Source organism: Salmo trutta, chromosome 15 (genome assembly GCF_901001165.1).
Source record: "Salmo trutta chromosome 15, fSalTru1.1, whole genome shotgun sequence".
Taxonomy (NCBI): Eukaryota; Metazoa; Chordata; class Actinopteri; order Salmoniformes; family Salmonidae; genus Salmo; species Salmo trutta.
The window spans coordinates 55,273,856-55,285,891 of NC_042971.1; the positions used below are offsets into that span (position 1 = coordinate 55,273,856).

Consider the following 12,036-nt stretch of genomic DNA (forward strand, 5'->3'; position numbering starts at 1 on the left):
ACATTACATCAAAGTTGGATCAGCCTGTAGTGTGGTTTTCCACTTTAATTTTGAGTGTGACTCCAAATCCAGACCTCCATGGGTTGATAAATTGGATTTCCATTGATTATTTTTGTGTGATTTTGTTGTCAGCACATTCAACTATGTAAAGAAAAAAGTATTTAATAAGATTATTTCTTTCATTCAGATCTAGGATGTGTTGTATAAGTGTTCCCTTTATTTTTTTGAGCAGTATATAAGATTCACATTATAAACTGGGTGGTTCGAGCCCTGAATGCTGATTGCCTGACAGCCATGGTATATCAGGCCGTATACCACAGGTATGACAAAACATTTATTTTTACTTGTCTATTTACATTGGTAACCAGTTTATAATAACAGTAAGGTACCTCGGGGGTTTGTGGTATATGGCCAATATACCACGGCTAAGGGCTGTATTGGTACTCCAGGTACTCCACATTGCGTCGTGCGAAAGAACAGCCCTCAGCCGTGGTATATTGGCCATATACCACACTCCCTTGTGCCTTATTGCTTAGTGACCAACTGAGTTTACTTCAAGGTCATTACAGCACAAGACATGCAGAGAATATTTATAGAGGACCACTGCATAGAATTAAAAACGCAGCAAAAACATAACAGTACACTGTGTTCAAATCAAATTTTATTTGTCACCGTGAAATGCTTACTAACAAGCCCTTAACCAACAATGCAGTTAAAAAAATATTTACTAAAACTGAAGTATATAAAAAAAAAAGTTTAAAAAAATGACTTCCCTTTCCCTATATACAGGGGGTACCGGTACCGAGTCAATGTGCAGGGGTACAGGTTAGTCGAGGTAATTTAGGTAATTTGTACATTTAGGTAGGGGTAAAGTGAAAAAAACAGTGGGTGGGGTCATGTTGATCTTTACTGGGGTGCAGACAGTAACATTACATTAGGCAGCTCTGAATGGTCCACATAGCAGTGTGTGTTAGGGCTCTATTCAATCCGTAGTGCTGAAGATCCACTTTATAGCGCGATTGACAAATAAAGGCAATTTTCCCACAGTCGCGGAGACTGCATTCACGGTACACACTGCATGTGTCGGTTCAATCGAAAAGTTTTTAGCATTTTTATGCAGATCTTCCGCGAGGTCTGACTCCTGACCACAACAGAACACTAAGGTCTATTTAGAGCATTCTTAGAAATAGGATTCTAAGTAAATATTATTGGTCACATACACATATTTAGCAGATGTTATTGCTGGTGTAGCGAAATGCTTGTGTTCCTAGCTCCAACAGTGTAGTAATATCTAACAATTCACAAAAATACACACATCTAGGTAAAATAATGACATTTTGAAATATGGGCCTATTAGATCGAGGTATGTCGGAGTGGCATTGACTAAAATACAGTAGAATAGAATACAGTATATACATGAGATGAGTAAAGCAGTATGTAAACATTTAAACATTAAAGTGGCCAGTGATTCCAAAGCAGCAGACTCCAGAGTGCAGGGTTGTGTAACCGGGTGGAAGCCGGCTAGTGATGGCTATTTAGTCTGATGGCCTTGAGAACTGGTTTTCAGTCTCTTGGTCCCAGCATTGCTGCACTTGTACTGACCTCGCCTTCTGGATGATAGCAGGGTGAACAGGCCATGGCTCGGGTGGTTGATGTCCTTTTTGGCCTTCCTGTGACATCAGGTGCTGTAGGTGTCCTGGAGGGCAGGCAGTGTGACCCCGGTGATGCATTGGGCAGACCGCACCACCCTCTGAAGAGCCATGTTGCGGGCGGTCCAGTTACCATACCAGGCAGTGGTATAGCCTGACAGGATCCTCTCAATTGTGCATCTGTAAAAGTGTGAGGGTTTTAGGGGCCAAGCCAAATTTCTTCAGCCTCCTGAGGTTGAAGAGGCACTGTTGCACCTTCAGGACCTGAATTCTGGATCCGGACCTGCGCGGGTATTCGGGTGGACCCGTATAGACCTCTACTCTGGGATACAGTAACACGCACATGCTATAATACACTCCTTCATTACCTACAGTAACTTTCAAAATGAGTATAAAAATGGCAAGGGGGACATTAACACACTGGGGGCTTTAACACACTGTAGGCTCTTACAACAGCACATTGACAGAGGTAGCCTGTGCTGTTACCCCCTCGCTCCCTCTCCTCCAGGAACCAAACTTAATTCAGTTGTGAGCAAGACTGACAAGCTTTATGACCATGACCCTTATATGTCACTACTGGGCCTCCCCATTAGTACTGTGACCAGGCTCAGAGACGGGTGTGTGCAATAGGGAGAAAACGCTAACATATCCAATTAGAGCACGGAACTGTTATCTTCCATTAAACGTTTTGCAACGGGAAGCCCTACTGAACATGACCCCAGTTTAAAACAGTTCTCTTATCAGTGGTGAGGTACGGGATGACCCGGGATCACACCAGCAACAGCTCTTCATGAACTGCTGTTCCTGTTTGCCCAGTGTTAGGTTTATTACACTGTGGTGACTCAGTAAGGAACGAAAGAGAAAAATAGTCGTGGGGACAAAGTCCTGTCACGTTACAAAATATGAACACTCACTGCAGCAAATGGAAGCATCGTGTCACTAAATGGAAGTTAAAAGTCCTTCAAATAGCAGTAAAACGTCCTTCAAACAAGAAGAGACAAACAGTGTTCGGTCTATCCCTGCATACCAGTAAAATCACTATGTTTACGTCAGACAGAACTGAAGGAGTGGCAATGACAATCCCATAGTCTATTTTAAGAAGTGTGGCTGGTTTGTTTTCCATTTAAATGAATAGACCAGACACACCCATTATTGTACAAAGTCATTGAGAACTACTGAGTCAAGCATAGATGTGTCCCATAGAAGTGTTTTTCAACCATGTACACTGATCTGTAGACAATAAGCAGTCAGTCACCTTTGGAGGTCAGTCAGTCAGTCACCTTGATCAGTAGATTATTTGTTTTGATAACATACAGATTTGACACACTTATCTCAACCTGTATATTGAAGTTGACATTTAAATTCCTTTAAACTTTATTCATCAAGTTATAGGCCTTGTTAACAGAAGCTGAATGGTTGGTTAAATAGTACTTTAGAGGTTTTGGCTGTAGTTGAGAATCTGCCATGTAGAGTGGTTAGAGAGAAGAGCCCACCCACAGAGATGGTTTGAGGAAACAGAAGAGAGCATACAATGGCACACAGCCGCCCTCATCATCAAAATCACAACGTTTGCATAAACAGTGACCAGAGCACAGTGGCAAAACCAGCTCCTCACGAACATCATTAAACGACAAAACCAGACCAGACTTAAATTAGCCAGCGCTGTGACCCACCCAAAAGAAACACACAAACCCAAGTAGAAACCCAAGAGGTATAAAGCATGTCAACAACTAGCCTCAAACTACAATTGCTCTGGCGACGCTGTTATGCAACAGACAGTGTGCTGCTCCTTACCCTTCTGTTTTGTGTGAGGTTGGGTATTAGGACAGCAAACCTTATTTTATTCTAGTCCAACAAGTTAGTAGTAAATCCATTTAAACCGTTTATACCTGGTGCTAACATTCATCCTTTGCCCTGATTGTGCCCACATTTTGTAGACAGGTGTAGACGATCAAAAGCCCTGGGGGCCGATTCAGACTTAAGGAATGAATGTCTATCCTACGCACTTCTCAGTTGTTATTCAGACTTACCTTATGGAGGTGTGTAACGAGGCTTGTGGCAGGTATTAAAAAAAGGTGGTTTGATTCCTACCTAAAGTTACCGCGTTCAGTTAATCAATGGTAACGTTGGAAGTACTGTAGCCTACAATATAATTATAATATGGAGAATAGTACACAATAGTATACCCTAATTGCCCGCACTGATCATAGAACTGTGATGGCAAGTCTTATGCCGTGATTTAATAAGCATACATGTCCCAATTCATTGTTACTACAATTTGTGTTTGGCCTTCATTAAATACTATAGTATCCACTACTACTTCACCCTCAGCCACAAGGATATGATGGCTTTACAGAGGAAACAAAGAACGGCAGGCAAAATCAAACGACGTAATGGAATGAGACAAATTTAGGGAAGGGAAATAACACTAAATTGGCATTTAAATATAAGTGTTTATTACTTACGGTCGCTACCGATAGTAAATAATAGTCATCATAGGCTATAGCCTACAAATTGAAGGAAGCAGGAAAAGTCGGGGCATAATGATTAGAACATTCTAGATAGTCAAAAAGGTACATTTGTGGAGACTCTTTGCCTTGATATCCGAATTTAATCACTGCAAGTTATTAGGCCATACAATTAAAATCCTGCATAATGGCACAGCATTTATTACTTCACATTGGGAAAGAATTAGCCTATAATTACAATCCCCTTATCCAAATGGATTACTAGTTTACCTAGCTCATCATATCAATTTAAAAATTACAGCGCATGGAGAATGACATTATTTCTAACAAAAAAAAATGAAGTAATACTTTTTCCAACTGGCAGGTTAGCGCTACCTTATGGTTTCAAGGTCAGAATACGGCGTATCTATATACGCCTCCGCCACACCTCAATTTCTTTGATCTTCACCCCAAATGCGTGGCTTTCTGGTACTGGCATTTCCACCATGCTTAAGTTCAAGGTCAGAATACGCGTAAAGTAGCCAGGCATGCATTGTGTCTGGATATAGTGTAGATGGATCTGGTCAGTAAAAACATTTCAATGATTATCCCGCCCTCTAAATTCATTGACAGCTGGCACCATTGACCATAATGGTCTTAAAATGAATAAATTCAAACATTTTTTTTGTTTTTAAAGTCTAATCATTTTCATAAAGAGGGACCACGAAATCTGGTCACAATGCAGACAGAAACACATTTTTATGCCAAGTGTAGACGTGGCAAATCTTGATCAGAGATTGGATTATCTTAATCAGACAACAACCACGTGTTAGCACCAGATATAAACAGGACTTTAGCCTGTAACTCCAGTTTAACTGGCCAAACAAGTTAGTAGTAAAACCACAAGGCCTTATTCTAACAACTAATTTCCATCCGTCTCTCCCAGCTGTACATCCAGGCCAGGCTGCAGGCAGGGTGGGCCAGACTCCTGAGACCAACCCTACAGTTCTTCCTAATCGCGGCGTCTGTGTACACCGGACTGTCTCGCGTGTCTGACTACAAACACCACTGGAGCGACGTCCTGGTTGGCCTTATCCAGGGAGTGCTCATGGCCACACTGGTAGTGAGTAACCACGACACCGCTTCATTTGGTTGAAAATAATATTGGTCCATTTTTTACAATGGAAATTGGTTTTGAGCTTTGATAGTTTGCCATCTACCACCCAGAGGTGGTTTCCAAACCTTGTGATCTGTAGCATTAAAGTGGCTTATACAGTGCATTCAGGAACGTATTCAGACCCTTTGTTTTCAAAATTATTTACGTTACAGCCTTATTCTAAAATTGAAAAATAATCAGAATTTAATCCTTCTACACACAATACCCCATAGTGACAAAGTGAAAACAGGTTTTTAGGAAGCACTCCACCAATCAGGCCTTTATGGTAGAGTGGCCAGACGGAAGCCACTCCTCAGTAAAAGGCACGACAGCCCACTTGGAGTTCGCCAAAAGGCACCTAAAGGACTCTCCGACCATGAGGAACAAGATTCTCTGGTCTGATGAAACCAAGATTGAACTCTTTGGCCTGAATGCCAAGCGTCACGTCTGGAGGAAACCTGGCACCATCCCTAAGGTGAAGCATGGTGGTGACAGCCTCATGCTGTGGGGATGTTTTTCAGTAGCATCGACTGGAAGACTAGTCAGGATTGAGGGAAAGATGAACGGAGCAAAGTACAGAAAGATCCTTAATGAAAACCTGCTCCAGAGCATTCAGGACCTCAGATTGGGGCGAAGGTTTACCTTCACACAGGACAACGATCCTCAGCACACAGCCAAGACAACGCAGGAGTGGCTTCGGGACAAGTCTCTGAATGTCCTTGAGTGGCCCAGTCAGAGCCCAGACTTGAACCCGATCTAACATCTCTGGAGAGACCTGAAAATAGCTGTGTAGCAACGCTCCCCATCCAACCTGACAGAGCTTGAGAGGATCTGCAGAGAATGCGAGAAACTCCCCAAATACAGGTGTGCCAAGCTTGTAGCATCATACCCAAGACTTGATGCTGTAATCGCTGCAAAAAAGTACTTCAAAGTACTGAGTAATGTCATTTCAGTTTATTTTTTATACATTTCTAAAAACCTGTTTTTGCTTTATCATTGTGGTGTGTGTAGATTGATGAGGGGGGAAAAAACGATTTAATCTATTTTAGAATAAGCCTATAACATAACAAAATGTGGAAAAAGTAAATGGGTCTGAATACTTTCCGAAGGCACCTAGGAATCTCCCAATGCATAGCATTATGGCCACTGTTTTCCATTTAATCTTTAACTCCTTCCACTTACTCTACCACTCTTTTTCTGCTGCAGGTCTTCTTCGTGTCAGACTTCTTCAAGAAGAAGGTTGAGCCTCAGAAGGAGGATATTCCCCACACCACACTGCAGGAGACACCCACAAACGGAAACCACTACGACAGCAGCCCCAACTAAACTATAAAGGAGAAGAGGAACCATACGGAAACCATACATGGCGTGTAGCCAGTGGGGAAGTGTTTACTGCATGCGCATCATACCACACTAAGGGACGGACCACTGGGGTGGACAGAAAGGCTGTGTAACAAATGGCCCCCTATTCCCTATATAGCATAGCCTATAGGGCTCTGGTCAAAAGTACTGTACTATGTAGGGAAATAGGGTGCCATTTGGAGCGTTGCCAAACCTATGAATGTAACCCTGCTTTGTGCATTTCTGACCTATGACCTGGAGCCTAGCTCCCTATTGGACATTGAGTCACACCCATGTTGCCTTGGCTGGACTGCTACTATCATAGCTTCCTTTGTATTATCATTACTATCCCAACTAGACTAATATAATGTATCTGTACCTGACTATCCCAACTAGACTAATATAATGTATCTGTACCTGACTATCCCAACTAGACTAATATAATGTATCTGTTCCTGACTATCCCAACTAGACTAATAATGTATCTGTACCTGACTATCCCAACTAGACTAATATAATGTATCTGTACCTGACTATCCCAACTAGACTAATATAATGTATCTGTACCTGACTATCCCAACTAGACTAATATAATGTATCTGTACCTGAAGCAACAAAATAGACAAACAAAATACCTTAAATTTTTTTTATCCATCCGTATGTAAAAAAAAAAATCACTACCAACTTTGTTGTTATCATTAAAATTGTGTTAAAACTATGTACAAATGTGTTGCACTTTTTGGAAGGAAAAAAAAGCCATTTCATGCTTATTAACATGAATACAAATAAAATTATAAAAAAACATTGTCTGGATGCTATCATGATGAAATTACACAAACACAATCTTATTCTTACAAAGTTGATGTTTCAGTCACAAAATACAACAAATCACAGATATAGACTGGCAGCAAACACAATATCCCTCTTGATTTTTGTGATACCTATAAGGAAAAACAGAAGAAATACATGAGTATTTGCTTGCTGAAGCCAATGTACACCTACAGACTAAGACTATATTATTAGTCTAATGGGTGCCTCACAACAAACTGGTCCATACAACTCGAGATTTGTTACTGTTTGGGTCCAAAGTTACGCACAAGTTTGTAGTAATTCAGTTTCCAAGTGTCTAGCTGAAACCTAACACAGAACCTAGTGTACGGTATACCCAAGGGTTACCTCCACAGACTGCAGCGGACCCGAGGGTTACCTCCACAGACTGCAGCGGACCCGAGGGTTACCTCCACAGACTGCAGCGGACCCGAGGGTTACCTCCACAGACTGCAGCGGAAGTTTTAGGACCAGTTTGCCAAAAATATGTAAAAAGCCATTTAAAAAGATTCTCAGTTGAGAATGCTTCCTAGTCCAGTAGGCTTAATCTGGGTCTGGGAAGCAGGCTACAAGAGGGCAGTAGGCAGAACAAACTTACCCTCTGCAAACTTGATCTACTAGTTTAGACTATAGTTGAATACTCTGAGCTGTGTGAGGATTGAGTCAGCCAGTGAGCATAACAGATCTTACCATCTGCAAACTTGTTCTCCAGCTCGGTGTTGCCGATGGCCTTGGCTGCCTGACACATCTGACGCAGCAGCTCTTCCAGGCGACGCATACAGCGGATGATACTACCTACAGACAGGGATCAATACACAAACAGACAACTCAGCGCAGGGAGACAGAATAATACTCCCTTTAGACCGAACAAACGGGGTTATACTAAAGACCGACACAACAGGGGCTTTATACTAAAGACCGACACAACAGGGGGGTTTATACTAAAGACCGACACAACAGGGGGGGTTTATACTAAAGACCGACACAACAGGGGGGGGTTTATACTAAAGACCGACACAACAGGGGGGGGTTTATACTAAAGACCGACACAACTGGGGGGTTTATACTAAAGACCGACACAACAGGGGGGTTTATACTAAAGACCGACACAACAGGAGGGGTTTATACTAAAGACCGACAGAACAGGAAGGGTTTATACTAAAGACCGACAGAACAGGGGGGTTTATACTAAAGACCGACACAACAGGGGGGTTTATACTAAAGACCGACACAACAGGGGGGTTTATACTAAAGACCGACAACAGGGGGGTTTATACTAAAGACCGACAGAACAGGGGGGTTTATACTAAAGACCGACAGAACAGGGGGGTTTATACTACAGACCGACACAACAGGGGAGTTTAGGGGGGGTTTATACTAAAGACCGACACAACAGGGGGGTTTAGGGGGGGTTTATACTAAAGACCGACACAACAGGGGGGTTTATACTAAAGACCGACACAACAGGGGGGTTTATACTAAAGACCGACAGAACAGGGGGGTTTATACTAAAGACCGACAGAACAGGGGGGTTTATACTAAAGACCGACACAACAGGGGGGTTTATACTAAAGACCGACACAACAGGGGGGTTTAGGGGGGGTTTATACTAAAGACCGACACAACAGGGGGGTTTATACTAAAGACCGACACAACAGGGGGGTTTATACTAAAGACCGACAGAACAGGGGGGTTTATACTAAAGACCGACAGAACAGGGGGGTTTATACTAAAGACCGACACAACAGGGGGGTTTATACTAAAGACCGACACAACAGGGGGGTTTATACTAAAGACCGACACAACAGGGGGGTTTATACTAAAGACCGACACAACAGGGGGGGTTTATACTAAAGACCGACATAACAGGGGGGGTTTATACTAAAGACCGACATAACATGGGGGGTTTATACTAAAGACCGACACAACAGGGGGGTTTATACTAAAGACCGACACAACAGGGGGGTTTATACTAAAGACCGACACAACAGGGGGGTTTATACTAAAGACCGACAGAACAGGGGGGTTTAGACTAAAGACCGACAGAACAGGGGGGTTTATACTAAAGACCGACACAACAGGGGGGTTTATACTAAAGACCGACACAACAGGGGGTTTATACTAAAGACCGACAGAACAGGGGGGTTTATACTAAAGACCGACACAACAGGGGGGTTTATACTAAAGACCGACACAACAGGGGGGGTTTATACTAAAGACCGACAGAACAGGGGGGGTTTATACTAAAGACCGACAGAACAGGGGGGGTTTATACTAAAGACCGACAGAACAGGGGGGGTTTATACTAAAGACCGACAGAACAGGGGGGTCTATACTAAAGACAGAACACAGACACAGGGCTGAGTCAAATTAACACTGGAGCCACCAGGGCTCAAGGGGAGAGCTGCAGGTAATCATTAAGGGGTTAACTGAACCATGCCGCGGTACCACGAGCACCAACCGCGCCGCCAACCACACCGCGGTACCATGAGCACCAACCACACCAAGGATCCCCCGGTCAGTGACCAGACCCTCACTCACCGAGAGAGAAGAACAATACTCACTCCAACTCTCCATTCCCCCTTAGTAAAATACAACCACAGTTTTCAGCCAAGTTTAGCATGGAAGCCAGAGACAAAATCTCAGAAAGATCTAATAAATTAACATGGATCTTGCTCATGGTAATTAAAAAAGGGAGCTACATATTTTACTGCTCATGTCAGGGTGATGTCCGGAGTGTTCTCACAGTGAGAGACAGAGAGCATTAGGGGGCGATCGGTTTCAGCCATTTCTCATTTTAAATCCTCCACTCTCATGGTGCCTTAAAGGGATACTTCGGGATTTTGGCAATAAAGCCCTTGATCGACTTCCCCAGACCCCAACGAACTCATGGATACCATTTTGTCTCTCTGCGTCCAGTATGAAGGAAGTTAATGGTAGTTTTGCGAGCCAATGCTAACTAGTGTTAGCGCAATAACTGAAAGTCTATGGTATCTACTAGCATGCTAGAAGTTACCAAAGACTTCCAGACATTACACTAATGCTAGTTCGCAACTTCCTTCAAACTGCACACAGAGACATACAAATGGGTATCCCTTTAAAGCTACAATCTGGGATTCGTTTTTCAGCGAAACGGCAGTGCCATCCCTTATTTTGGAATACAGATGGGGGATAGGGATGGGGCTCGGGAAATGCAGGCCTAACCCCTCTCAAATTCATAGACAGTGCCACTCTTGATGTAAGGACAGTCCATTGCCCCCACATGATAGTTCTAAACATTTTGAAGCTATACATTTCAGCCCATTGAAGTTCAGCCAGAGTTGGCTTAAAATCTGTCCTCCTTTGAAGAGTCTCTCCTACTCCAAGCCCCCAACATGGTCCCTCTTTCAGACAAAAACAATTCCTGACAAGATATAATGGACCAAAGCCAAGTCAGAATGCAGAGAAAATGATGTGTTTCAACTGAGTTCTTCACCAGGTCTTTTGGCTCACCTTCAATGACCTACAACATGAAAGATGCCAAAACCAAATACTGTTATTAACAGCTAGTTGTAGACATCGGAAACAGAAAGACCCCACACGGAAACAGAAAGACAACAATTGAAAGCGCTCAGACATCCATTTCATTGACATTGAGGGCAGGCGTTAAGTTACCTTGCACTGACTAAGTTTGATAAGATCACCTGCTAAATTACTAAAATGCATGTATAATTTACCTTCAAAGATGTCTGACGTCCTGTATAACAACATTTAGAAAGAGCTGTCCATTTCATAGTTCTGTACAGGTATTAGGGCGACAGGTGTTGGTGGGGTAGTTACCTTCAAAGACGTCAGTCATCTTGCAGATCTGAGCGAAGGTGGATCCGTTAGCCCAGGTGTAGACCACGTCCATCAGGTGAGGCCTGAACTTGTCCAGGTAGGTCTCCTCATCCACCTCCAGTTTAGCCTCTGCAGACACCTTGGCAATGCGCTTGGCACACTCCTGACAACCACAACAGACAGTTCAAGAAAACAGACATTGGATAATAAATAACATGCTCGAGCTCAGAATAATCATCTAAGTAGTTTGGGTGCTGAATCCTTGTAAATAGAAAATGAAATGGACAGGAAATGTATCATTCTTTTAAGCTTTATTTGTAGTTTTCTGTTCATCTCAAGCAGCCATTCACATGAAGGCAAACACTCAGGCAGGGAGACCCAAATCTTTTATCTTTCACCAAACATCTAGATTGTAGACATTGGACCTAGCTGGCTTTGCAGAATGTGCCAAGTCTCAGCAGACAGAAATAGCATTAAGTCAATAGAATAGGTAAACTGGTTGGCTGCCAAGTCTCACATAGATTGCAGTCTAGTTAAACAGCAATGCTTTGGTTTAACATGAACTACGTATAACAAACTACACACCTGAAAAGCAGACTAAACCAGGTCTGGGGTGTATCACAAAGCAGCATCACCAAGTATCCAGTTTGCAACCATGCCCATTGCAATGCTATATTTGAAGTTCATTATTTTATTTATTGAACCTTTATCTAGGCAAGTCAGTTAAGAACAAATTCTTATTTACAATGACGGCCTAGGAACAGTGGGTTAACTGCCTTGTTCAGGGGCAGAACGA

At 42.8% G+C, this 12,036-nt stretch overlaps 2 protein-coding genes across 3 annotated transcripts in view; one reads left to right on the top strand and one right to left on the bottom strand.

Annotated features, from left to right (window-relative positions):
* The window catches only part of LOC115149379 (phospholipid phosphatase 1), a 28,323-nt gene extending 20,935 nt beyond the window's left edge, over window positions 1-7,388 (top strand). For both annotated transcript variants that reach the window (XM_029692202.1, XM_029692201.1), the window contains exons 5-6: window positions 5,043-5,219; window positions 6,459-7,388. In XM_029692202.1, coding sequence (XP_029548062.1) covers window positions 5,043-5,219; window positions 6,459-6,578 — 297 coding nt within the window. In that variant the 3' untranslated portion in view covers window positions 6,579-7,388. The remainder of the gene's footprint in view (window positions 1-5,042; window positions 5,220-6,458) is intronic.
* LOC115149378 (exosome RNA helicase MTR4) overlaps window positions 7,228-12,036 on the bottom strand; it is a 64,239-nt gene continuing 59,430 nt past the window's right edge. The window contains exons 24-26 of the mRNA XM_029692200.1: window positions 11,241-11,403; window positions 8,112-8,216; window positions 7,228-7,534 (exon numbers count right to left, since the gene is read on the bottom strand). Coding sequence (XP_029548060.1) covers window positions 7,482-7,534; window positions 8,112-8,216; window positions 11,241-11,403 — 321 coding nt within the window. The 3' untranslated portion in view covers window positions 7,228-7,481. The remainder of the gene's footprint in view (window positions 7,535-8,111; window positions 8,217-11,240; window positions 11,404-12,036) is intronic.